At 48.0% G+C, this 27,880-nt stretch overlaps 1 protein-coding gene across 2 annotated transcripts; it reads left to right on the forward strand.

Moving 5' to 3' along the window:
* Nucleotides 1-6,299: 6,299 nt before the first annotated feature.
* Nucleotides 6,300-26,542, forward strand: Cpa5 (carboxypeptidase A5). Of its 2 annotated transcripts, XM_041675655.1 has the most exons (11): nt 6,300-6,415; nt 8,401-8,482; nt 9,527-9,661; nt 17,598-17,696; nt 18,924-19,025; nt 20,946-21,047; nt 21,444-21,554; nt 21,995-22,085; nt 25,334-25,533; nt 25,844-25,928; nt 26,286-26,542. In XM_041675655.1, exons 1-11 carry the CDS (start codon nt 6,300-6,302, stop codon nt 26,471-26,473), a joined length of 1,311 nt encoding a protein of 436 aa, XP_041531589.1. In that variant the 3' UTR covers nt 26,474-26,542. The 2 variants fall into 2 exon arrangements, with proteins under 2 accessions (XP_041531589.1, XP_041531590.1); XM_041675656.1 differs by lacking the exon at nt 25,844-25,928.
* The last annotated feature ends 1,338 nt before the right edge of the window (nt 26,543-27,880 follow it).

Consider the following 27,880-nt stretch of genomic DNA (forward strand, 5'->3'; position numbering starts at 1 on the left):
TGCCCATCAAAATCCCAGAAAAATTCTTCAAAGACCTTGAAAGAAAAGTTCTCAACTTCATATGGAAAAGCAAAAAACCCAAGATAGCCAAAGAAATCCTGTACAACAAAAGAACTTCTGGAGGCATCACAATCCCTGACTTCAAACTCTACTACAGAGCTACAGTACTGAAAACAGCCTGGTATTGGCATAAGAACAGACAGAAGGACCAATGGAACTGGATAGAAGACCTGGATATCAATCCACACATCTTTGAACACCTGATTTTTTACAAAGAAGCAAAAAAAAATATCAAATGGAAAAAAGAAAGCATATTTAACAAGTGGTGCTGGCATAACTGGATATCAACATGTAGAAGAATGAAAATAGACCCATATCTATCACCATGCACAAAACTCAAATTCAAATGAATCAAAGACCTCAACATAAAGCCAGCCACACTAAACCTTATAGAAGAAAAAGTGGGAAATACACTTGAACACAATGGCACTGGAGACCACTTCCTAAATATAACCCCAGCAGCACAGACACTGAGAGAAACAATCAATAAATAGGACCCCCTGAAACTGAAAAGCTTCTGTAAAGCAAAGGACATGGTCAACAAGATAAAACAACAGCCTACAGAATGGAAAAAGATCTTCACTAACCCCACATCAGACAGAGGTCTGATCTCCAAAATATACAAAGAACTCAAGAAATTTGTCACCAAAAGAACACATAATCTAATAAAAAAAAAAATGGAGTACAGACCTAAACAGAGAACTCTCAACAGAGGAATCTAAAATGGCTGAATGACACTTAAGGAAATGTTCAACAATCTTAGTCATCAGAGAAATGCAAATCAAAACAACTCTGAGATTCCATCTTACACCTGTAAGAATGGCCAAGATCAAAAACACTGATGACAACTTATGCTGGAGAGGTTGTGGGGAAAAGGAAACACTTCTGTATTGCTGGTGGGAATGCAAGCTGGTACAACCCCTTTGGATGTCAAGGTAGCAATTTCTTAGAAAATTAGAAAACAACCTTCCTCAAGACCCAGCAATACCTCTTTTGGGTATATATCCAAAGGATGCTCAATCATGCCACAGGGACATGTGCTCCACTATGTTCATAGCAGCTCTGTTTGTCATAGCCAGAACCTCGAAACAACCTAAATGCCCCTCCACCGAAGAATGGATAAGGAAAAGGGGGTACATTTACACAATGGAGTACTACACAGCAGAAGAAAAAATAATGACATCTTGAATTTTGCAAGAAAATGAATGGAGCTACAAAACATTATTTTGAGTGAGGTAATCTAGATACAGAAAGACAATTATCACATGTACTCACTCATAGGTGGTTTTTAAACATAAAGCAAAGAAAACCAGCCTACAAACCACAATCCCAGAGAATTTAGACAACAATGAGCACACTAAGAGAGACTTACATAGATCTAATATATGTGGGAAGTAGAAAGTAAAAAAAGACAAGATCTCCTGAGTAAATTGGGAGCATGGGGACCTTGGGGGAGGATTGAAGGGAGGAGGAGAGAGACAGGGAGGGGAGCAGAGAAAAATGTAGAGATCAATAAAAATCAATAAAAAAAAGATGGAGGTCTCAGTATGTTCCTTGGATGACCTCAAAAATATCACCCTGCTTGAGCGTATTCTGATCTCTGAAGCTTTAGATACTGTTGGGAGCTGTGACCCCTCAGATCCTGAATTTCTTGTAAACAAAGTGTTATGCTTGCAGCTGCTCTGAGCAGGAGACCATCAGGAGTTCCTGATGGCAGGGGAGTGGTTTCTGGTGGGTTTGGCTGGGGCGTGGCTATCAGTTAAGGATCCCTATTTAAGCTGCTCCTGCTACAATAAAGGGGCATTCTTGGGACATTCCTGTTTTCAAGGATGACCTGTGTCACTGTCTCTCTGTCTGTGTGTCTTTGTGGGTTTCAAGCTCCAGCCCCTTGCCCGGTTCACAAACTGTACGGTAGCACATAGAGTGCAGATGGGTGTGGTACGCTACAAGATACAGCCAGCTAGAGGTTCCTCGCTTTAGTGTGGTTAATTTTTTTTTTTTTTTTTTTTTTTACCAATCTTTCCCTCTATACAAACCTTTATTTTATTTTGCTTCTCATGTTTTGTTTTTAAAAGCTACTTCTTACCCCAATGTTACATACACTGTGTTGCCTTCTAGAAGCTTTATAGTTTTGCCCTTACATTTAAGAATTTTAATCTACCTGGGATTGATTTTCGAATGTGGTATAATAGAGATTTCATTTCATTTCCCCATACAGATCTATACAGTCCCAGCCACAGCCACTGTCTAGTCTGTCTGTTCCACATCGATCCGCGGTGCCATCTCTAAAAAGATGAAGTTTCCGAATGTGTTTGGGCTTTTTTCCGTGCTTCCTATGAGCTATTGGCCTCGCTATGGCATTATACCATCCCAGTAATGACCGAGACTCTCCCTCGTCTGCAGGGTTAGCTGCACTTTTCTTATGGTCTTTGTTTTTTGGCGGCTTGTTGAATTTTACGTAACCGTTAGGCTTTGAGGTGAAAGGAATTAGACCGAATCTCTGGATCGTGGCCTGTTTAAGTTTAAATGAACAACAATATAAGGCATCCCTTGTCGATTTCATTATCTTCAATGGTTCAGCCACTGAGGGATTTGTTGGGAAGAGGAAAGGATTCAGAGAGAAGAGGGAGAGACCACAGAGGTGAGTTTGACGACATAAGCATGATACATTACATAAATGCGTACAACTGTTTAAAAAAAGGCACCGGGTGGTGGTGGCGCACACCTTTAATCCCAGCACTCAGGAGGCAGAGGCAGGAGAGTCTCTGTGAGTTCGAGGCCAGCCTGGTCTACAAGAGCTAGTTCCAGGACAGGCTCCAAAACTACAGAGAAAGACCCTGTCTCAAAACAAACAAACAAACAAACAAAAGGTTAGGTACATACAGCTCGGTGATAGAGCACTTGCCTCGCCTGCATGGGAAAGGACCAAGAATTTGATTAGTTGAGCTTGAAGAAATATCAACTTGAATTACAAACGAAAAAGTAAATACTCTATTTTGTTGATGATAAAATAGGATTGATTGTAAGAAACCGTGATTTTTATGTGCCCTCAAAATCACTGCCACTTACTAGAAGATGCGACCTTCCTGCCTGCCTGCACAATGCATCTTGATTTCAAAGGTTTTGAAATGAGAGGAAAAAATTTGTTTTAGGATTGTTGTATTAAGCAATTGAAATTTAAAACTCACTCGATCAACTAAATTACATATTAAATTTAATTGGTGAGAAAGTTAACAAACGTTTGATGCAAATTAATTCTCTTAGACGTAGCTCAGAAAGACAATGAAATGAAAACATAACGGGATAGTTTAAAGTCTGAGAGGATGGCATGAAAAGGCCTAATATCATCTAATCAAGAGCTCCAGATGGAGGTAATGGGGACTGGAAAGGAGACAATGTTTGAAAAACAAGATGGCTGAGAAAATTTGAAAATAGTGCTAATATCCAAATGTAGGGAACTAAATGAGTCTCAAACAGAAGAGAACAAAGAGGCTCATCCTCGGGCTTATTATGATTTCTGAAGTATAAATGATAACAAAACTGTAGAACATGAAAAGCAAAGAGATCTTCAAAGCAACCAGAAATGAACAAAACCTACCAAGGAACTTGGAGCAGATAGACCAAGTGATTAAACAGCAAAAGAGAAGCCACAACACTGTGGGACAGATTTTCAGTGTGTCCAGAGGCAAACAATAGCCAGGACACTGCGGGACAGATTTTCAGTGTGTCCGGAGACAAGCAATGATCAAGTGGGATTTGTACCCATTAAACCTCCTTCAAGAATGAGAGCGGAACAAAGGCTTCTCAAAGAAATCAAAACAATGATAAGAAAATTTTCTTTCTTATCCAAGCAAATGGGGGTGGAAATCAGCCTAGATATGAGGTGTACCTTCTGGGAGGAGACGCCAGGGCTCTGCGAACCCAGGGGAAGGCTTGCTTGGCTCTCAGATGTCTGGCTGACATTTTAGGACTGTTGGGTCCGCACACACTTACTTGTATGGCACCCCGGCGATGCGTTTAGAAAGATGTTTTTGAAGATATTGTATCCGGCATCCCAGTTGCTCTTTTTTGGGCAGCGTTGTTTGGGTGTTTAACCCTGCCCACTTGCCGAAAGTAAAAGTCTGTCAACAAATTTTTGTTTAAGGACACTTGCAGCTGTGTGTTGTCTGTCCTTGCGTGCTTCTCCCGGGTGGCAGATGTACACCTGCTGTGCGCTCTTCACTGTCAGCTTACCCCTTGGAAACAATGAGGCCCGGGCTAGGTTGTACTTTTAGTCCCAGATCTCGGTGAGTGTTTGGCACGTAGTAGGTGTTCCGGTAGACTGCTCATTGAGTAAATAATTAACGGACCATTAATGATGAATGAGAAGCCAGTATGAAGAATTTTGTTAAACAGATATATGCTTCAAATGTAGCCATTGTCTGAGGCTACACAAATTCCTATTGAACTCTGTTGGCTGCTATTGTAGGCATTCCCTAAGTGGGGCTATTTAAATTAATGAAAATGAAGCACAATAAAAGTTTCTCCGACAAGCCAAGGGTCCAGTGGAGTGCTCTCTTGATGATGTGAAGGTAGAACATCTCCATTATGCTAGAAAGTTCTATTGGGAGTGCTGCCATAGAATTCTCTGGAATTCCTAATGCTTCTCTTTCTCTCTCCTTGCCCCCCTGACTCTCACTCTAATTCTCTCTCTCTCTCTCTTTCCATCTCTCTCCCACTCCTAAACCAAGTACAGGGATAGTTGTCTCATTGTCAGTGGCTTAAAATGATGCTTTTGAACAAGAGGATGCTGGGTGCTTTCGGTGACTAGTACCATTCCCACTTTTTTTTTTCTTTTGAATTTCTGAGCTATTATTTACCAGCTCATTCTTGTATTCTCAAGGCGACTAAAGCCGGACAATTGCTTTCTTTTCTAGGTCCTTAAGCCCTTTGCTAATGTTACTTTCTGCGCGTTTCCAAAGCTGGGGTTCTAGGAGAGTTTGGCGCGTCTGAACAGCTGACCCATGAAATAATGGAGTAAGGGCAGGCGGGGTGGAGAGCGGGGCCCGCTATCAATAGGAGAGTGACCCCCTCTACACACATGGCCCGCTAATTGGCCGTTGTGGGAAAGTATGGGTGGAGAGGGGGCTGCGGAGCGCCTCTAGTGACAGTTAAGTGGCCTCTGTGGACAAAACAACTTTGTTGGGTTTTGGCTTGGAATCTTCCCACCTCTCGGATTTTGTAGATTCGTCCTGTTTTGTTCAGGCCCCCATCTTTCGCTCCGTTCTTTCAAGATGACTACTTTGTATACTGGTCTCTGCTTTGTTCTTCCTGTTCCCAGACCACGAGGAGACTGTGTAGGGCTTCTGCAGGACTGAGAAATGAACTTTGCTTTTTGTTGAGAATATAGAAATGACTGTTGTGGCCTTCACGTCCTGCAGAAATTGCTCCACAGTGGAGTGAGTGGTGGTTCCCTGATGACAGAGACCGGGCATCCTGACTGAATTCCTTCTCTTGTACAATATATTTATTTCCTCTGCTTCACTCTCCCTTCGCCCTCGCAACAGGAGTTCAGACCTGTGGCTAAGAGTTAATGCCTTCGAAATAATAAGACATTACGTGTCCTAGGCTTCACCAAGCCAGTTCATCCAGGTTGTCTCATTTAATACTTCAGGTCTTCTGTGAGGGAAGGAGAGAAGGTATTTTCTTCATCACCACCTGACTGGCGAGTTAGTCCCTGAGATTAGAGCAGGTCAAAGGCCCGGTTCCTTTAGACAGGGCCTGAGCACCCCTTCTCTGTCCTGAGCCCTGTGACCCTTCAATGATGCTTACTCTCTTCTGTGTAGGAGCATCTAGCCCAGTGACAGTGTCAGTGTGTGGGAAGGGAAGGGGTGGGAGAGTAGTTGTGTGGAGGGGACAGCCTAGAGCTGCTAGCGACTTCTCTTTCTCTGGAGATGGAGGATTTGATGCTCGTGAGGAGGTTGGCTCAGGGAATTTCCTCCTCATCCTGCAGAGGAAAGAAAAGAGTCTTGTCTTCCCTTTCCCCCCTCTTTCCAGCCCCTACCAGGAAAGGAGGGAGGAGGGTTGGCCTGGCTCTCTCAGGGCCTGGCATGTGGGTACCACATGCTGGACCTAGACCCTTAGAGCCTAATGTCCGTTCTCAGGCCCGGCCTGCTGGCCTTTAGGTGATGCGCTGTCGTGAGGCCTAGGCCATGGCCAAACTGGAAGAAAGCCCCCGAAGCTTACCTGGAGAAAGAAGCATGCAGGGCCCCCGAGGAGGAGGAACAGGCCCTGGGCTGTCTCCTGTGGGCAGCCGGATACTTCTGATCTGTACCTTTATCCTGGCTGTAGCTTGGGGCCAAATGAATTTCACAGGGTGAGTTGCTGCTGCTCGGTGGGAAGGAAGACTGGCTGGGAGGGAGGAGACCAAATGCTCTGAGTGTGTGTGTGGTGTGTGTGTGTGTGTGTTTGTGTGTGTGTGTGTGTGTGGTGTGTCTATATGTCTGTATGTGATGTGTGTGTGTCTGTGTGGTGTGTATATATGTGTGTGGTGTGTATGGTGCGTGTGTGTGCTTATGTGTCTGTATGTGGTGTGTGTGTGTGTGTGGTGTGTCTATGTGTCTGTATGTGATGTGTGTGTGTCTGTGTGGTGTGTATATATGTGTGTGGTATGCATGGTGCGTGTGTGTGCTTATGTGTCTGTGTGTGGTGTGTATGGTGTGTTGTGGTGTGTATGGTATGTGTGTCTATGTGTCTGTGTGTGTGGTTGGTTGTGTGTGGTGTGTGTGTCTGTGTGTCTGTATGTGTGTCTGTGTGTGTGTGGTTGGTTGTGTGTGGTGTGTGTGTCTGTGTGTCTACGTGTCTGTGTGTGTGGTTGGTTGTGTGTGGTGTGTGTGTCTGTGTGTCTATGTGTGCGTGGTGTGTGTGTGTGGTGTGTATGGTGTGTGTGTGTCTATGTGTCTGTATGTGGTGTGTGTGTGTGGTGTGTATGGTGTGTGTGTCTATGTGTCTGTATGTGTGTCTGTGTGTGTGTGGTTGGTTGTGTGTGGTGTGTGTGTCTGTGTGTCTATGTATCTGTGGTGTGTGTGTGGTGTGTACGGTGTGTATGTCTGTGTGTGTGGTGTGCGTGTCTGTGTGGTGTTTGTATGTGTCTCTGTGTGTCTCTGTGTGTGTGTATGTGTCTTTGTGTGGTATGTGACTCTGTGTGTATGTATGCATGTGCCGTGTGTATGTCTGTGTGTATGTGTATCTGTGTATAGTGTGTGTGTGTGGTGTGTGTGTCTGTCTATGTAGTGTGTGTATGTGTCTGTGTATCTCTGTGTGTCTCTGCTTGTGTGTATGTGTATAACTGTGTGTCTGACTATATGTGTGCATGTCTGTAAGTCTGTGTGTGTCTGTGCATGTGTGTGTGTCTTTGTGTACTCCTGGGTGAGACAAGACAGAAGGTTCGGTCTCATCCAGAACCCCTTCAGGTTCCTTGACCTCCCACTCATACTCCCGAGCTGATATCTTGGCTATGTTATTATCCCTTTCCAAATCTAGAGTTCTAAATCTGAAGCTCAGGATGAAGTTTTTAGGGTTCTGAGAGGATCCCCTAAAATTGAGACTAATTGGGAAGAGGGAAAGGACCAGAAGAAATGGGAGGGGACAAGAAAGGACAGTGGGGAAGAGTGAACAGGATCAAAATACATTATATGCATGCATGAAACCGTCATAATGAAGCCAATTATTAAGTACAATTAATATACATCAATAAAAAACAAATTAAAAACTTCTAAAATCACATGCAGCAGATTTTATACATGTTCTTCTTTATGGCCGAAGGCTTATATTTTCCTTGAAGAATTTGCTAATCCTTGTTAGACTATACACTCATATCAAAAGTAGATGTGCTATTATTATCCTTTGAATCGTAGCAAACTCAAGCCTGTACACCAGGCCTCCCAGTGTCCCAGAAGGTTGATGTACAGACTGTACAATAAGAAAGAGACACAGTTTAGAAAGAGTCCCCTCCTGGGTCCCAGAACCAAGCAGGCAGAGAGCTGGCACCATCCCACCTCAGACCCCGGCGCTTGTGATGTGGGACGCTAGGCTCTTCACTGTGCACAGACCTACCCAACTGGAAGGAAAGAGCACAGCTCCGCTGTCAGGAGAGGCTGGAGGTCTCTGATCTCCCTTTCGTGGGGTTCAGTACGCGGAGCTGCCCTTGGCTCCCTAGCCCCTTTGAATCCATCCCTCCCCAATCTTCATCCCTTTTGCTGTGTGCTGAGTCCTTCCTGCCTTCCTCTTCTCCACATCACCTCTTCCTACCGACCTAGCCTTCCAGAGCACCACCATAGCTTTCTCCCCATGTCTTCCCAGAGACCAGGTTCTTCGAGTCCTGGCTAAAGATGAGAAGCAGCTGTCACTTCTCAGGGATCTGGAGGGCCTGAAGCCCCAGAAGGTGAGGACTGCTCTCGGGAACACGACTGTCACAGCCCTTGTCACTCTCCGCCTAGGCTCCTTGTCTGGTCCCCTTACTCTTTCCACCCCTAAACCTTCCTGACGTCTCAAAAATGTTCCTCAAGCTGCGGACAACTCCAGTGTGACTCCTCTGCCACAATGTCCCCATGAAGTTGGGTGGCCTTTCTAAGCTGTGACCCCTTTAGTTATTCCCTCTGTCGTGGATGAGGGAATGGCGAGCACGCTCTGAAAACAGCTGCAGCGTCCTAAAGCCACAAGGAAGCACAGATGTCCCTGCTGCCGTGCCACGAAGCACGGGGGCTGCTCACATCTGCCTTCCAACTGGAGTGGCTTCGCTTGGCAAACTTGTGTGGTATTTGGGTTGGTGTCTGTCAGCCCGGGTTTCTGTTTCCAAGAACATTTGTCCTCCACAAGTTCTCACAATGGAAAACATTTTCTTTGACAATTATAATAGAGGGGGCTTTTGTCTGAGGGCTTGTAAAACAACCAGCTCTTTTTGGATGTGGCCCAAAGCTCTGGCTGCTCCTTGTAGGCGTGGCCCTATCAGTGAGGGATTCTCCCGCTCTGAATCTCCAGTTTACACATTTATAGGTAGACGCAGGGTGTGGCCTCCTCCTTTGACTCTGCTTCTCGGGGGACTATCACAAGTCGTGCTTGCCTCTTCTGGTCTTGACCAGTGTAATGTCCCAGGTGATGACAGTCTCACTTGTAGGAACTCTAGGGCTCTGTGGATCCAGGTGACAGAGCAAGGGATGAGTGAGGCAGGGCGGTAAGATGACCAGGAAATGGGAAAAGAAGTTTGGTGAGGATGGATTTCTTCCTCTCTGCATACCCTAGGATTTTCTTTATGGACCTGGACCCCTTTGAAGTATAAAAGAAACCTAGTTCCCCTCTCCCCCTGCCCTGTAAGATGCCCATGGGGGAAGGGATATATAAAGGCAGGCGATAAATACAGCTGTGTTTCTTCCCTTCCTCCTTCTGTTCCTCTCCCGTTCTTTTTTCTTTTTCTTTTTTTGTGAACAAGGTGGACTTCTGGCGTGGTCCAGCCAGACCTAGCCTCCCTGTGGACATGAGAGTTCCCTTCTCTGAGCTGCAGGATGTCAAAGACTATCTGAAGTCTCACGGCCTTGTTTACACCGTCATGATAAAGGACATCCAGGTGAGGTCCTACCCTGGGTCACAGTGAGAATCTCATTTTCCACATTCGTTTTTGTTGGTTCACACCATGGAGAAAACAAACAAACAAACAACATACCAAACCAAAATAAAACAAAAACCCCTCAGGCCAAGTGCAGACATCTTGCTTGTGGATATCCAGTTGTATGTTTGTGGACATATTATGAAAGAAATTAAATTGTATATTTCTGGGCTTGGGGATGTAATTCAGTAGAATATTTGCCTAGCATGGATGAGACCCTGGGCTCAATGTTCAGCTCTGCATGGAACTGGACATGGAACTGGACATAGAACTGGGCACAGAGGCACAGATCTGTAATCCTAGTTAAAGGGAATTGTGAGTTCAAGGCCAACCTAGGGTACCTAGGCTGTCTCAAAACAAAAAGCAAACAAACACAACTGCATATATGAACACACACAAAACCAAAACGAACTAGATAAAATATTAAAGCGTACATTTCTAAGAGGAATTTTAAGTCTGGGACAGAATTCCCTCATGGAGGCAAGGCGAGCTCACAGTGTGATGTACCCTCTTCTGGGAGACTTGGCAACCACCAGGAAAGTATAAGGGAAAACGGAGACAGAAGGGAACAGCCAAGGTCCTTCCTAGGCCCCTCTGATGGCTTCCTCTTGTCCCCTGTTAGATTTCAGACATACAGTACGAGGGATTCTGTGGGGGGAAAGACGTCCAAAGACTCTGCTGTGCTTAGCCCCCCTCCCTGTGCCCAGTGTGCTCAGAGCATCTCCCCAGATGGGATTCTTCCAATAGCTTGGGGAGTATGGCAGACCCTGCTCAGGTTAGGGCACAGAGAATGGCATCTTAAACTCCCAAACTCCCTGCCCCCACCTGATTCCACCTCGTCTACTGTCTTCTAAGCGCTATGAAAATGGATTTCATCTGCGCTGTATTCAAGGACGGGTCTGGGGAGATGATTCAGTTGAAGTGCTTGCCACTCAAGCATAGGATCTGAGTTGGATCGCCAGCATCCATATCAAACTCAGCAGCAGCCTAAGATCCCAATGTTGGGGAGGTGGAGACAGAGGGAGGATCCTGGGGCTTTCTGGCTAGCCAGTCTAGCTGACTCAGAGAACAAGAGGTTCAGGGATAAACCTTGTCTCCAAACCTAAGGTGGAGAGTGAGTGAGAGAGATATTGTCTTCTGGCCCTGCTGTGCACCGCCTGCACATAAGGGGAGTGGGTATTGGTAGCACGGCCTCCTCCCATAACAGATCCTTGGGTACCACTCAGAGGTTCAGCCTCTCAGGCTGCATCCTTGTGCAGATTCTGTTGTTGCCTATGTACCTGTAGAATTGCATCCACAGAGATTCATTCCTAACCACACTGTTCAGCTCTAATCTCCTCTAAAGGCTTAGAGTGTGGGAACACAGAGCCTCCCAACGCGCACACACTTGACACCGCATGCCAAGGGATCAACGCATTAGGCAACATTCCTTTCCCAGGCCAGCACAGGGCTGGGGCACTGGGTCCATTCAAAGTCCTTTATCCCAGATCAGACACATCTGTTTCCCACTCAACATGTGGGGGTGGGATGTTTCTCTAATTAAATCCCCCACAAACAAAAATGGGGAAACTCACACAGACAAAAGAGGCTACCACATCAAAAGAACAGGACCGAGTTCTCGTTTTTTTAACCCATGCCTGCGTTTCGAAGTTCCCATTTCCCTGCTTCTGCTGCTCCAGCCTGGGAACCCAGCAGCATTTAGCAAACAGACACTCAGAAAACTGTTGATTTCTGCATGATAGGGACAGTCCCTGCGTCGCCCTGTGTTTCCCTCACCGGCCCCTCTAGAGAGAGCCTCTCCTGAAGTCCCCAAACCTGAATTCCTACGGGACCCCTTCCCAGGAAAAATGCCCTGAGCACTTTGCTCTAACCTCTGCAAGCAGAATTTCCAACCATCCGTCTGCAAAGCATCAAGCTTGGACTGCCGTCCTTGAGGTCACTCTGTGGCTTCGAGGGCGCCAGGGGTGGGGAGAGGCTGTTGTTCCTGGTTGATTTGTGGTGACAGTGGGGGAGGGGTGCAGGCCAGAGGCTCAGAAGTACTGACAAGCCTGGAAGGGATTTGCACACCCAGGTCGATGTGAAGCAAGTTTATTTGAGATGCTGACCCAGGCTCAGCTCTGGTACTAGCTTTATGCCCTCAAAGTGAGCCTTCCATAAAGGTAGCTTGAATGATGTCAGTGGGTCTAGGAGTGGCAAGGACGGGGATGGGGAGGGTCCTTATTGATATATTGGTCTCCTCCAGATCCAGCTGCATTTTTCTCATTGATCTGTGCACCCCTGGCCTTGGCTGGGCCTTAATAAGGACTGGCTGAATTAATATATATGAAAAGGCAAAGAAGAAAGAAGTGTGTCTGGCAGTTGGGGCCAGGCACGGAGGCTTCATGAAAACCTTTGCTGGTGGTTTTGATTTTTATTCAGAGGCTGGCAAGACTTTTGAGGAGAGGACCAGGGAGTACTTAGAAAGGCAGCTGTGCTTGCTCCACTGCAGACACACATGTGCCTACTGTGTGCTGGGTACTGGGCAAGGCGCTAGGAAACACAGGAACTGAAAAAAATAAAAAATAAATAAAACCCACCGAACTCAGGGCTGTATCCAGGGTAGCGGGAGAGAGTGGGGGCTGGGAGGGTGGGAGTAAATGGTGGGTACAGTGGAGTGGGTGAGGGCCTTGATGGAGTGTGCACAGGTTGCTATGGGAGCGAATACCAGAGGCATTGCACATCACTGGCGCTGTGAAGCAGTAATTACCCGTGCGTGTGTGGGGCTGAGCACGGAAGGGGGGCTTGTGGGGAAGGAGGCCCCCCACCCTGATTTGATGATGGGGCCCAGACTCCATGTAAAGGGCATCTTCTGCCCTGTGGAGTGGGAGGGGTTTATTCCCCCCAAACCGTAGCTAGAAGGGGGAGACTTAGGACGTACACCATCAATCAGATTTGCATTCAGAAAGGCTGCTCTTACTGAGGCTGTGTTGAGCTGGGGACAGGGCCTGGGAGACTGACAGGCAGGAGGCTGGTGGGGAAATTGCAGTGGGCCAGGCAAGAAATTATCTGATTCCGAGGGTGCTTGATTTGCATTTAATTTTTCTTCACCTCTTCGTTCTTTTCAGTCCTTCAGTGGTTTGTTTTTTTTTTCTTCCTTCCCGGGATGAGTCACCACTGAAAGCTTCACTTGAGCAATCAGCTCTTCGGATTTTAATGGCTTTTTTCTGATTACAAAATTAATAAATATTCATGTTAGATAATTTGGAAAACAGGGGAAAAGCACAAGAAGAAAACAAAAATCACCCGTGCTCTGACCATCCAGAGAGAAATACAATTTAGCATAAAGCCCGCTTCAGCAGCTTCCCCTCGCTGTAGGCTGGCTGCATCAGCATACAAATGGGCGCTATTGAGTTCTCTGGAAAAAAGCCTCCCTATCCCTCTCTTTCCCCCCTCATTGGGTATGCCCTATTTCTCTGCTTCCTTCTAGAACAAAACTAGAAATACTGACTTTTTATTTGTTCTGCCTACCATTTTCCTTTGGCAGGCTGTCTACCCCTCACTTCACCAAAAGGGTCCGGGACAAAGACACAGAGACATTCGGTCCACTTCTCAGTTAATTGTACATCTTTCCCTGGTGCGGTTTAGCGGTGTCTCTCCGCTGGCTTCCTGGCCTCTGTGTACTGTCACCAGCTCTGTGAGTTCCCCGGTTGCTCTGTTGACCACGGTGTTCTTGTTGGCAGGAACATTCAGACCATTCTCGACACCTTGGTCCAGGGTGATGGAGCTACCCCCCTCCCCACGAGCCCCGTGTCTCCAGCTGGGGTCTTCCTTGAACTCTAGCACCTCCTTCCTATAGTTCGCCTGGCTGTCTGAGGGTCTTTGCAAACTTTACAGGTACAATAGCAACATCTTAAGTCTCCATCTGCTCCTCTACTGCCTCTGGGAGCTCAGGAGTTCCCTAGGAACCATTCTGGACTTCCTTCTCAAACCTTCCAGCCAGCCTACCGAAGATCCTGCAGGCTCTTCCTTCAAACACTTCTAATGCATTCCAAACTACCACTGCGGGTCAGCATAACTATCACTGGGGGCCTGTACCAGCACTGTCCCACTAAGGGACCCACTAAGCCTTCCGCCTCAGCCTCCTTGAGAATTGGGATTTATAGGAGTGGTGGGCTGTGTTCCAGGAACTTTCTAATTTCTCTCCCCAACTTAATCCTTGCTTCCCTCTTACCCATTCTCAAGACAGCAGCCAGATGGGTCCTTTACAAAATGTATGAATCTGATTATGTCCATTCCCTACTTGGCAATCTCCCGTTGGGGCTGGGCGAACCACCTCTCTGGAGATGGAGCTAAGGGGATGTTAAGTTCCAGGCTGGCTAGATAGTATGACTCTGTCTAAGTAAGTAAGTAAACAAACAAACAAATAAAAGCAGGAAGAAAAGGGCAGGCAAGTTGTTGGGGGGCTTCTTCAACTCAAAATGAATGCAAAGTTCTTGAAAAAGTCAAGGCTCCGAGTGAGCCACCCCTTACCCCAAGTCATCCTTGTTGTCTGGTGATTGGTTCCAGCCGCCGTCTTTGACATTCCTAGAACTTGCCTGATACATTCCTGCCTCAGGGCCCTCTGCTACACCCACACCTCAAGTCTTTATAGCGGCTGGTGTCACCCCTGGAATGCCGTTCCAGTAGGTGTCTGTCTGTCTGCATGGTTTATTTGCTCATTACTTTCAAAAATCTTGCCCCCATGTCAGCGTCTACCCCTCTTTAAGCTGTCCCTGTCCCCTCTCCTATTTTCCCAGCCCCTTGTCATGGTCACTACCCTCCTCCTCCTAGCTAAAGTTAGCTGGAATTTACCGTGTGCCAGGCTGCTCCTTATGACAGCACTTTTAAGTATGTGTTAGAGTGTAAGATAAAATGACCCTCATTGTACAAGGGGAACTGTTGGGGACAGTATTAGTGTCTCATCTGAGACAGCCTGACTAGGGGACCACGCCGTGTCAATCAAGATGGTTGCTTGTGTGTGGTGTTTTAACTTGGGTTTCACTGCCCTAGGGTTCAGCCTTAACTGCTGGGGGGCCTCATTTTAACAACGGCAGGTCAGTAGCACCTCCCATATATGCTGCTTACATAGCAAACGTTAGGCCTAGAAAAGAGAGACAGAGAGAATCCAAGAGAACTGCTTGCTGAACTGTGTCTACAGAGGTCTGTGGGTGGAGCAGGGGGCATGAAGCTTGGCGTTCTTCAGACCTCAGCTCCACCGTTGGGGTCCCGAGGCTGCTTCTTTCCCTCACTATGGGGCTGGTATTTTTTTTTCCTTACGGCCTCACACTTCCTTATCCCTGTAATAAATGAATGCAATTCAGGTCTCTCTGTCCCTGTCAGGTTATGGCTTCCAGGGAGGGCAAATGGCCGACTTCTAAGCTTTTTGTTCTAACTCTTCCCCCTGAGGAGCCTGACGAGGGTGTTTGACATCCTGAACCGGTGTTAGGCCTCCTTCTCAGCTCTCAACCTCTTCCCTCACCCCCAGGAGGGAGCAAACATCTGTGCAGTTTTCAGGCCAGGGTAGATTAATGTTCCTAGAACTGAGGTCCAGCTGTAAGGGCTGAGGGTTCCCAGTTCCTAGGAGGGTGTCCTATCTCTTCATGGGACCGGGAGGGGGTTTGAAAAGACATTTGCAGTTTGGTGCCAACCTCCCATTTGTCTCCTGCCTGATTTGTGGGATCCAGGCTGGACTCTTCCGGGCTGTGTGCTATGGGTGTCCCTGGCCCTGTTGGAAGAACTGGACCTTCTGTGACTTTCTTCCCAATTTTCCCACCAAACATCCCCAGCTCAGGCCTCACTGCACCCTGGGGCATTAGAACTCCCGACCTTGCAGCTTATTTTTGGTGGGTGTAGAGAAAGACCAGGCCTGCCCGGACCCAGCTGTCAGTCTTCTCACAGCTGTTCACGACAGCTGACTGGACCAGCCCTTGGTGACAGATATACATTGGTCACGGTGGGCTGCTGTGATTTGGGTGGATTTCCTGGGAAGAAGACACATTCCTTCTATGGGAGCTTTCCCACGGTCGTACTCGTGAGTGGCCCACGGGGATCCGGTCTCCTCCAGCCATGTCTTGACTTACCTAGTTATTCCGGATTTGCCCAAGCGGGAAGACCCTAGCTGGGCCAGCCTAGTTCGAAACATGGTAATTGCAATTACTGAACCTGTAGCTGGTGCTGAGACAGTAAGTCATGTGAGCCCCAGATATTGCTTTCCAGTCCTGTTTTAAAATGTATAATCTGTGAGTTTGAGGGTTGTGAGCAAGCGGACGGGGCCCTCGGGGATGCATAGGCCACTGGGCAAGTAACCTCATGCCAATATAGCAGTGGGTGGGGACCTTTCCCTCCCCCCCGTCCTGGGGAAGGAAGACATTGCACCTGGCACTTCACACGAGTATTAAGGCTTTGGTTCTGGTATTATTTATTCACGTAAAAGCCCTTGCTCACTGAAGTAGTATAAGCATGTTGCCAAAAATGTAAAAAAGAGAGTATGGGGGAAAATGTTCAAAACTCTAATCTTATTCGAACAGGCACCATTAGCATTTTGTTCTATTTATTTTTGGCATTTTAATGTCTTGTTTTCCTGTGTTCGAGGATACTTGATTTTTCACTACTTGAAAAAAATTTTAATTGCAAGAATGATATGATGGCGTCTTCGGCTGTTAACATTTTGCCTACTTCTGTTTCCTCTCTTTATCTATATTTATTTATATACACGCAAATATGCATATCTGTGTGTATGTGTTATTGTTGTTAGTCCGTGGTCTTTGATAGCTCAACTTGAGGAATCCAGGGCTGGGGACCAGAAGATCTGGCTTTCATCTCATCTCTGCCACTTCTTAGCTTTGCATTGAGGAGCTGTCACCTCTCCAATCTGTTTTATCTCTAAAACACCCCGACCCGGAGTTAATTCCCTCCCTGGAATCTGGTCATCTGACCAAGTGAGAGAGAGAACAGAGGATAAAGAGACTTCATAGACCAAAAGGCACTGCTCACCAAATAAGGCAATGTCCAAACTGTGACCCAGAGCTTAAGGAGGCCCCTTTGGGTCAAGGAGGATGCTGGCTCACACCCTCAGGCAGAGGACTTGGGCGCTTCCCACACTGAACAACCCAGGCTAGTCCTGGGGTGCCTTAGGTCAAGGCTTGCCTGTCACTCTCTTACCTGAGCTAGGAGCAGGTTCCCAGCAGTGATTTCAGCAACGGGGAGTCTGAGAGGTCCATAGTCAGCTGAGGCATTTGACTGTACTCCCGTCCTGTGGCCAGGGGGAAAGTATTACATGAAGGTTGAATGCCAACAGCAAACCAGCACTCCAGGGCATTGCTGCTGGCTCCTGTGTCTGGTCTGGCAAGTAGCTAACATGAGGAGTGAGAATATTGACTCGTTCGTCATGATTTGGGCTGGCTTTGTCCATGCCTGACTTTCTGAGTGGCTTGGATACTAGTTGTCTAGACTGCTTCCTAGAAGAAGGGTCGCTGTTGGACATCAGAGCAGCCATCTGCTCCCCAGGGGGCTCAGTGTCCATGGTTCGGTGTTAAAAAGTGCAAAAACAACCCTAGCGGGAACCCGTGAGCATCTCTCTTGGTGCCCCTTCAAACCCATTACTACCTTTTATTTTGTGAGGCTGCACAGCCAAGACAGCTAAGGCCACAGCAAGTAACACGAGGGTTGGGAGCAGAGACGCTTAGAACTTGTCTCTTCAGACTGACTCATTCTGCGCTCATTTGGGCAAAGGTAGCATGGATGTCAGTACACGGAGGATCGCTCTTCATCTGTACACCCTTCCGTTGCATGGCACACGATTGTGGTGGTTCATTCCCCGGTGTCGCTGCTGTGGGTTGAGCCTTCTTCTGCTTTTCTCATGTGTCTTCCTATCGGATAGGTGCTGCTGGATGAAGAGAGAGACGCCATGGCGAGGTCCCGCAGGCTGGAGCGCAGCACCAGCGGCTTCAGCTATTCTTCTTACCACACTCTGGAGGAGGTAGGGCCACCTGGGCAAGCCCCTGAGCCCCTTGGGGTCTCCAGGAGGAAACATTAGGCAAAGGGATGTTTGGTAGACGGAAGCCTATAGGGGTCCAGAGTCAGACACGGGAGGGGGGGCAGCTACAGCTCAGAAGTACACCTAGGCAGGCTCAGAGTCTATGGGATGGCACTTCGGTTGGCACCCTAAGGTGTGGATCCATGACAGGCCAGAACAGAGTAGCTGGAGGCACCTGACTATGATTCATTGACCTCCCCAGGACCAGTCCTGGTGATCTGTGGTCCCGGCTGTGGATCCCTGAGGTATGAGGGGCAGCAATCCAGACACATTGGGAAGCCATACTTGTGGAAACATCAGTTGCTTATACTTGGAGAAAATGTATGGTCGTGGAGACAGCCAGCTAGGGCTGATTTGGGCCATGGTCACTGTGTTTAAGGGGGAACAGACAAGTGGGTACAGAAACTTCCACTCCAGAAAGAAACTCGAGGCATAGGTCTCGTTTGCCTGTACAGGACACGACATTACTGATACGGTCTCTTCCACCCCTCTTCCCAATTCATAAGACCTGTAACAGAGAATCCGTTTTCTTTCTAATGTTTATTCATTGATATGTACTGAAAGGACAAGAAAATGAACTAATATACACTGTCACTGTTATTGATGTCAACAATAATAAAATACTACCCTTCCCTTCAAGCTGCTGAGTGCAGAAGGAGTGGGAAGATAAAACAGGGCTCCACAGTTTATGAGATCTGTCAGACGGATAAAACCAAGGCAAGAGAATGAATTTTCAACCGAGAGGTCCATGCAGACCACGTCTAGGAATTTATTTATTTATCCGTGATTATTTTTTTAGACGGGGCCTTCCTATGTAGCCTAGGCTGGCTTGAATTACTGATCCCTCTGCCTCTGCCTCTCAAGGGCTGGGATTACAGACATGGCAGCTCCTGCTAGGATTTGAGAGGGCTTAACACACTTTGTTCTCTCAGTGAAAATACAGCTCTGCATGGGCATGAGGAGCCTGGCATTCTAGCAGGCCACAGCTCAATGTCCTTTAGTTCTGAGGGTATCTTTGGGATTTGCAATTCTTGAGCCATGATCTTCAAGATGCTCAGGGGAAGCGGGAAAGCAATAAGGAAGGGAGATGGATGAACAGTATCATTGGCAAGCTTGGAACTCACCCCCTCCCCGTTTAACTGCCAGTCTGATAGACCTCGTTGCTTTCAGATATACAATTGGATGGACAACTTCGCAGCTGAACATTCTAATCTCGTCTCCAAAATTCGCATTGGCAACAGCTTTGAAAATCGGTCCATTCTTGTCCTGAAGGTAAGAGCCTACTGCGTCAGGCAGTAGATCAGACAGTGAATGTCTTTATCATAAGATCGAGCTCATGGAGAAGTGGCTGGGCGGAAGTTTCTGGATAGCAAGGATATGCGTATTCTATACCACACACCCATGAGCTTTGTGTAATCAGGGGCTCCCCTCTGTAGCTATGGACAGGCAGCAGTGCCATGATCTGGGCGGGAAGAAGTGGAAGGTTGTCAAAGAGACAGGCATGTGGCGTGGCAGTTGTCACCTCAGCTCGGGGTGCGTGTGAGAGTCAGTGCCCTTCCTGTTGCCAAACTTACTTTACCCGCTAGGTGAGAACCCAGGGCTCATTTGATAGTGACCGGGGGTGTCGGGTTTTAGCAGCCCTACAGATGGGCCCTCAGCTCTAGAGAAACCTTCCAGCCCTTTGGGGGGGGGGGCACTGAACACAGCCTGAGCAAACTGTAGTGCTCTTGGTCATGATGGACGCACATCCTCCTAGAAAAGAATCCATAGCCTGTGGTCCAGCGTGTGAACCATGTGGGGACTTGACATTGGTTGTCAAGGAGGCTAGGCACTGAGCACTCGCAGGACTTTGGTAGATGCTTCTGGACAGTCACATGACCTCACCTAACCTTGCCATGACTTGACTTGCCTCTGCTTTGACCTCTCACCAGACATTGCCACAGTCCTCTCTCTCTCTCTCTCTCTCTAAAAGGACATTGCTCCTCAAAGTGTGACTTTGTACATCAGTCCCCTCATCACCTGGAAGCACCTGTATCAGAAATGCAAACTTTACCGCTTCTCCAGACTCATGCACCATAGCGTACATGAGAACACGTGCCCATTAACGTCTGAGAGGCACCAGGCTTTTTCATTTTTGTTTTTTGTTTTTCGAGACAGGGTTTCTCTGTAGCTTTGGAGCCTGCCCTGGAACTCTCTTGTAGACCAGGCTGGCCTTGAACTCACGGATCCACCTCAATCTGCCTCCTGAGTGCTGAGATTAAAGTCGCCACCACTGCCCCGCTGAGACACTAGTCTTTTTTTTTTTTTTGATGTTGTAGGCAATCACCATTTCAATTCTCTCATCTCTAAATTATATCCAAGCTTTGCAACAGTATCATCAGCTATCAGGAAAATTTAGTTTTCATTCAAGTGTCAAGTAACAATCTTCTAAACATGCACTGTGAGTTTCGTAAGTAGGTTTTAGGGGTCCATGTACACTGTCAACTAATTCAATTTATTTCCTGCCCCTCTTTTTTTCTAAGTTGCAAGTGGAAACACATTTCATTACAAAATCCTCCAAGTAATTGCCCTTTTGTTCAAAAATATTTTAGTTAATTCTTTGATAATTTCATACATGAAGTCCACTTCTACTTTTTTTAAATTGATTTTTATTGAGCTCTACATTTTTCTCCTGCTTGTCCCCTCCCCTTCATCCCTGTCCCAAGATCCCCATGCTTCCAATTTACTCAGGAGATCTTGTCTTTTTCTACTTCCCATGTTGATTAGATCTATGTATGTCTCTCTTAGGGTCCTCATGCCGTCTAGGTTCCCTGGGATTGTGATTTGTAGGCTGTTTTTCTTTGTTTTATGTTCAAAAACCACTTAGGAGTAAGTATATATGATCATTGTCTTTCTGGGTCTGGGTTACCTCACTCAGAATGAGAGGCACAAGTCTTAAGGTACTTTTAGTCTTGGGAAATTCTGTGTTCCGGGTTGGGTGGCTTTGCCTTCCAGCTGGTGTTCTTGGAAGACAAAGCTACCGTATGTGTTCCCTCTTCACAAGTGTGTGTGCATGGACCAGCGTGTCCTCCCTGCATCAGCTTGAGTGCTCTGCCATACGGATTCGTTCCAGACAGTGAGGAAGCATCTTGAGGGACAGCACCGTGGCTGTCTTGGTCATACCTCTGTTTGTGGTCTGGTCCTTTTCCCCAGTTCAGCACTGGAGGTTCAAATCGCCGGGCTGTCTGGATCGACACTGGGATCCACTCCCGAGAGTGGATCACCCACGCCACTGGCATCTGGATCTCAAATAAGGTCAGCTATGACTGGCAACTAGGGAATAGCATCGAAGGATTGGGACCGGGGGAAGGGGATTTTTGTGTATTGAAAGGGACCTCTAGTTGAAAAATTTGAGTCAGTTTCTCTGACTTCAGGGTTCTTGGTCCTCTCCTGGCCTTTGGAACATTATCATATGCTCTGACCTTTTTCCGATTAGGGAGTCTGTCTATCTGACTTGTAATTTTTTAGACTAAAGCGTTTGGTTCTCTGTGGTATATGTTTGATGAGCCATTGCCACCTCCTCTTGGGGAAGAGTCCTGCTGCACCTCCCCCGGGAGAGAAAGCTAATCATATGCTACCGATGGAAGCTTCCTTGGGCAGTGGGCAGCTTCTTCCACCTGGAAGGCTCGCTACTGTCACCCTCTCTTGCAGATTGTCAGTGCATATGGCAATGACCATGTTTTGAAAAAAATATTGAATGCCATGGACATTTTCATCGAGATTGTCACCAACCCCGATGGCTTTGCTTTTACCCACAGCATGGTAAGGATAGCTGGGGGTGGGATTCCCAGTATGGTTACCTGGGGTGTGTGCTGGGGCAGGGAAACGTCATGGTGGCTTCCGGCTGTCTTCTTTGGGGGCTTTCTACAGAGAGGCTGTCTGGCAAAAAGAGAACTGCAGGGGTATTAAGGCTATGGGATTAAAACCATCTTTCCCAAGAACCTGCCCACTGCCCAAGAAAGCTTCCATTGGTAGCGTGTGATTAGCTTTCTCTCCCAGCACTCACAAGAACCACCGGAGATCCAGTTTGCACACAGTTGGGCCCACCTCCGTGTCAGCTCATCCTGTCCCTGCAAGCTCCTTCCTTTTGCTCCTTCCATCCCCACTAGGACCATCTTCCCTTTCCATGGGCCAGGATGTCAGTTATCCCATCCCTGGGAGTGGGCCCAATTAACGAGGCTGCATGCCCTGGCTTTCCTCAGAATCGCCTGTGGCGGAAAAACAAGTCAAGTCGACCCGGCATCTCCTGCATCGGCGTAGACCTCAACAGGAACTGGAAGATAGGTTTTGGAGGTATGGCAATCTGTTTCATCCAGGGCAGGACTTGAGGAGGAGGGGTTGGTCTTCAGTAGGTTCTCTCATACCGTCGGGGTGGGTTGACTCATGAGTCGGGAGGAATGGACAACATCATTGGCTAGTCTATGTGCATCATGGCCAGGGTCAGGTGAGCACACAACTAAGGCTGACTGTGGAATGTAGGTGAGATTGTGTACATGATACGTGGATCCATATGCTAAACCTATAAGGGAACCCTTAGCTATTAAAATGAAGACACATTGCAAGTATCATCAAATCCTCAACATGGCAGAGAAAGGCTCCAGCAAGCTAGCTCATCCTGGCAGAGTGATGCCATCCCATGGCTGGCTTGGCTACTTTCTCCGGAGTTCTTTGATTAGCTTTTCTGGTTGTTTCTCTCTCAGCATGTGCCAAAGGCTCAGAGTCTAAATAGGGAAACCAAGACCATTCAGAGGGACTATCAGGATCCCAGTAAAGTAGCAATTTGGATGGGTGGGATTTCAGGACCAGCTAGAGTCATCTACAGGATACACACAGCCTTCATCCCCAGACACAGTATCTGTACTCCACAGTGGAGATACGAGTTGGCTCCCCAAGGGAGACCAAACCACTGCTATTAACAAACAGATCCATAAGTTGGTGCCCAAGCTAATGGTAGAATATTCTAGATATTAGATTAATGATAAAATATTGTAGGTGTCTGTGGCTCTGTAAATCTGGCTTCTTGGAGTTTGTTAACAGTGGAAACTAAGGAAATGTCTAAAGGATGGGTAGGAAAGCCTCCAGGTCACATGGTGGTGGGTGCCTGAGGATGAGGGCCACGTGTGGCCACTGTGGTCAGGGATCGTTGACTGTAAAATTAGACCTGTCTGCCTCCAGATTGACCAGGGTTAACCTAGCCAGGCAGCCATGGCTCTAAGACCCAACAGTACTCACAAATACTGAGGTAGCCCAGTCTAGAGGTAGATAAAATTCTGTCTTAAAGAAAATAGCACTTGTGGGTCTGTTTGTAAACAAATAAAATAAAATAAAATCTGTAGGTACACAATGTAAAAACTGTTACAGGGGTGGGAGAGCCCACAGGGGTAGAAAAGCTCCCATAATCCCAGTACCCGAAGATTAGTGCTTTAATAATTCACAATGTACTTCCCGAGATCTCCTCTTGCTACAATTACATCTTTAGAAAAGGAAAAATAAACAGCTAACGAATCCATTAGCAGATACTTGTGAGGCAGGCAGGCTCAGAAGACCTTGACTGTGGACGTCAGAATGGCAGGCAGCTAATTCCCGTTTGGGCAGGGGAGATTAGTTTATTCTGCTGAGCTCAAACTAGAACTAATGGCCTCAAGTGTTTCTCCATATTTGGGCAAGGCCACCTGGCCGTTGGCAGGGGAACAGCTCTCCCTGCGTGGGCTGCAAACACAGACAAAGCTTTCGGCCTCTCTGCTCTGCTCATCTGTTGCTGTTTGTCATTCGTCAAGTGGAGCAGGTGCAGGAACTCAATAGACACAACAAACAGGGCCACTGTGAGCCTAGCCTGTGAGCCTAGCCCGTGCCAATCCGGGGGGTGGGGGGGGCTACTCTCCCCCTTCTAACCAGGGTCCCCCACCTTAGGCGAGGACCACCCAATCGAGAGGGGCTGCGTTCTTTGTTGACAGAACAGCCTCTGGGCTGCCTCTGGCCAGGAAGAACACGTGACTCAGGCGGGAAGATACTGTTCATGGTTCTCATGCTATCTTAATTGTTGTGGTGTGGGGACTCTGGTGACTATCCCTTAGAGCACTGTGTCACCCCTCCCTGAACTCCTGGGGAACAGTTTGCAGTAGCCTGCTGTTGGCGTCGGGGACAAGAAGGCTTCAGAAGTCCGAGGCCATCCCTGGTCTCTGAGAAGGGCTTGGATGTTGGACGCAGTCACTTCTGGGAGGTAGAAGGGGAGATGGAAGTGGGAATTTACCTTTCCCATGTGTTGCTAACTCACAGATCTTGACCAGCCCTGTCCAGCACTATATGACATGGCTCTGAGGAAATGGGTGAGGCACCTAAGTCCTAGAGAAGCAACAAACTCAATGTGCCAAAAAATGGAAGCCCAGGCCTGGGGGTGTCACTGAGTAACAGTAACACCACCACCCCACATGCAGGCACGCACACAAGCATGCACGTAGTAACACATGAGTATACACACACACACACACACACACACACACACACACACACACACACCTCTTTGCCTTCTCCTCCAATTCTCAAAAAAAAAAAAAAAATTCTCAAAAGTCTCTCCTGTGATTCTCAGGCCAGCCTCGAGCAGCTCTGGGAAGCCATTTTGTCTTTCCCACACTGTCTTTCTGGTCCACAAGGCCATGGAACTTCTAGGGCTGTGGCTGGGGACCAAGCTTCACCAGATACCAAGTTTGAGGGTTTCACTAGCATGAACCCCAAAAGAGCCAACCAAAGGGCTGCTGTTCAAGGTGGGGCTGGGGTTGGATCGGAGGACTGGGTTGCTTCTGGATGCACCTTCCCTGGCAGGCCTTCCTCTCCAGTGGACAGTCGGGACTTAGGCCAAAGGATTAGCCAGGGCGCTCCCTGCAAACCCAGAGTTGCTGAGTCACGGTGCTTCTATTCAGAGTGCTTTGTTTCAATCACAGAGAAGAGAAGGTGGAGTTGTCCCTCCCTCCCTCCCTCCTTCCCTCCCTCCCTCCTTTCCTCCCTCTCTCCCTCCCTCCCTCCTCCTCTCCTCCCTCTCTCCCTCCCTCCCTCCTCCTCTCCTCCCCTCCTCCCCTCCTTCCTTCCCTCTCTCCCTCCTTCCCTCCTCCCCTCCTCCCCTCCTTCCCTCCCTCTCTCCCTCCCTCCCTCCTTCCTTTCTCTTTCTTTCTTCCTTTCTTTCTTTCTTCCTTTCTTCCTTTCTTCCTTCCTTTCTTTCTTTTTTGAGCTGGGTTCTCTCTATGTAGCCAGGACTGTTCTCCAAGACTCGGTCTGTAAACCAGGCTGGCCTTGCTTGAACTCACAGAGATCGGTCTGCCTCTGCTTTCCACGTGCTGGAATTAAAGGCGCGTGCTACCAGGTCTCGCCACTTCTTTCCTTAACAGTCTCGAAACAATGGACACATCATTTCTACTCATATTTTCATTGGCCAGAAGCTGTCACATGACCTCAACCGAATTGCAAGAGGCACTTGCAAGCCATAATGGTGTTTGGTGAACACTGTTTTGCCACATCTGACCGTTGGGGTGGCTTTACTTTACTTTCAGGAAACGGTTCTAACAAAAATCCCTGCTCAGAGACGTACCGAGGGCCCGCACCTCAGTCGGAGCCAGAGGTATCTGCAATTGTGGAGTTCATCACAGGCCACGGGAACTTCAAGGCGCTGGTCTCCATTCACAGCTACTCTCAGATGGTCATGTATCCTTACGGCCACTCTCTGGAGCCTGTGCCAAACCACGAGGAGCTGGTAAGACTGGCTGTTTAGAGTGTGGGAAAGCAGAAAGCTTCTCTCTAGGAAAGTCCATCCCTGGTGCATGCCTAGGGGATTGAGATTTTTGACTCCCAGTATGAAGATCCTGACCAATGATAGGGAGACCCCACAATGGAATGAATCAGTAGAGTTGTTCTCATGTATGATCAAACTCAAAGATGGAGGTATGGCACTGTCTACACGGTCAACTTCCAGGGCTCCAAGAGTCCCACTTCTCACCAGCTGCTGAGCACGCAGGGGCTGGGTTGGGGAGCCCCAGCATCTTACTCTCATCTGTCATTTGCAGTTCAATCTTGCCAAGGATACAGTGAAAGCTCTGCATAAGGTGCACGGGACCGAGTACACTTTCGGCAGCATCAGTACCACCCTCTGTGAGTGCAGCCCTATGTGCCTGGGGCAGGGCAGGTGCAGCAGCACCCCTGACCTAGCCGGCCTGGGTGGATGCTGGTATCCAGGCAGTCCTTTATCTACAGCATCAGATCCTGACAGCTGGCCTATTTCAAAGTCTCCTGAGGGGAAAGGTTCTCAGTTTGTTGGCCTATTTCTGCAAGGGGGAGGATTGGTTGTGGGTGGGTGGGGTAGGGCCCAGGATGAGGTCTGAGTCAGGAAGTCTGATGTGATCAGGTCCAGGTGGGCGGCAGCACCTCACTTTCTGCTCAGGATTCCCCTGTATCCTGTGGTCACACCTTCGTCTTCCCCGGGCACTTTTTTTGCCCTTTTCCTTTTAGATACAGCCAGTGGGATCACGGTGGACTGGGCCTATGACAGCGGCATCAAGTATGCCTTCAGCTTTGAGCTCCGGGACACTGGACAATACGGTTTCCTGCTGCCGGCCTCACAGATCGTTCCCACAGCCCAGGAGACATGGATGGCCATTCGGACCATCATGAAACATGCCCTGAGACACCCCTATTAGCCACCTTACTCAGACCAGAGCAGGTCTGGGATGCCTCCTGCACCCCAAGTTAAGCATCTCTCCCACACCCTTAGTTGGATCCTTAGAAAATAAGAGCGAGTTTGAACAGCCTGTTGCCTCTAGTGTTGGCTGCCACCTCTTTGTGCTCAGTGTCGAGAAGGGACAGTCTGCTTAAACATCCCTCAGGGCAACTTGACGTGTCAAGGACATTCCTCCACACCCCCCCCCCCCACGCTGTCTTCAGGAAAATATGGGGCCTGAGCTCTGCTGTTTCTTCTCTTTGCTCCCCAACACCAGGGGCAATCAAAATATACATTGTCCCAGCAGTTTTTGACATTTTAATGAAATCCAGAGGGGGACCAGGCTTGATTTAAACAGGAAGAAGAAGGTCCTTGTCCTTTCTCCCACCTTCCTCTTAGACCGGGGATGGGGTGGGGCACATTTGAGGTGCTTCCCCAAAGGGCTGCACTGGCCCCGTGTCTGAATGTGAACAAGTTCTTGGTTTGTGGCCATCAAGCAGTTGCTCCAGGTTAGGGGTGTGCTGAGCAGGACTTTTTCAGGGAGAGGAGGAGGGCATCGTTTGGAGATCCCAATGAGGTGGGGTCCCTGTCACCTACTATCGGGGAGCAAGGAAGAGAGCCTTCTGGTATGTTCTAGAAGCAAGAAATCAAATGGAGGCTGGCAATATTTGTGGAAGTCTGAGGTGGAAACGTTAGTTTGAGAGCAAGACTTTTGGTTGCAAAAGTCAGGCCCCATGAGTGTGTGTGTGTGTGTGTGTGTGTGTGTGTGTGTGTGATGTTAAAGATTCTGGATGTCCCATAAGTCAGTTCCTGAGTGACACAGAAAAGGATGAAAGCAGAAAGATATAGGAAGAAGGCCCTCTACGCCTGCAAAAAGAGAAACCCTTCATGAAGGGAGATGATTTTAGACGATCAAACTATTTTCAACCTAGATAAGGCTCATATTCACTGTGATGCCTAAGCAGCAAATTACTAAGGGGACTGGACTGGTAATTAGAGGCAGCTATATGAGCTGCGGCTATTAAGAATTCCGACCAAAGGGGAAAAAAGTGTGTGTGTGTGTGTGTGTGTGTGTGTGTGTGTGTGTGTATGTGTGTGTGTAGATTCTGCAGGTGAGAGACAAGGGCAAGGCCAATGGCTGTCCAGCCTGTAACATGACGGCATATTGGTCATTAGATGGACATGCATGCAGAGGACCAGCTGGGACGTCCCAGGGAAGTCAGGGCATTTAACCCCTCAAGAAGCTGGATTACCTACAGGGGAAGAACCAGCAGTGGAGGAGGACAGAACATTCTAGCTAAAATTTCCACAAGAACCGGGTGGTGGTGGCGCACGCCTTTAATCCCAGCACTTGGGAGGCAGAGGCAGGCGGATCTCTGTAAGTTCG

The sequence above is a fragment of the Microtus oregoni genome, unplaced genomic scaffold, assembly GCF_018167655.1.
Source record: "Microtus oregoni isolate MIOR12 unplaced genomic scaffold, Mior012 000026F_ref0000081, whole genome shotgun sequence".
NCBI lineage: Eukaryota > Metazoa > Chordata > Mammalia > Rodentia > Cricetidae > Microtus > Microtus oregoni.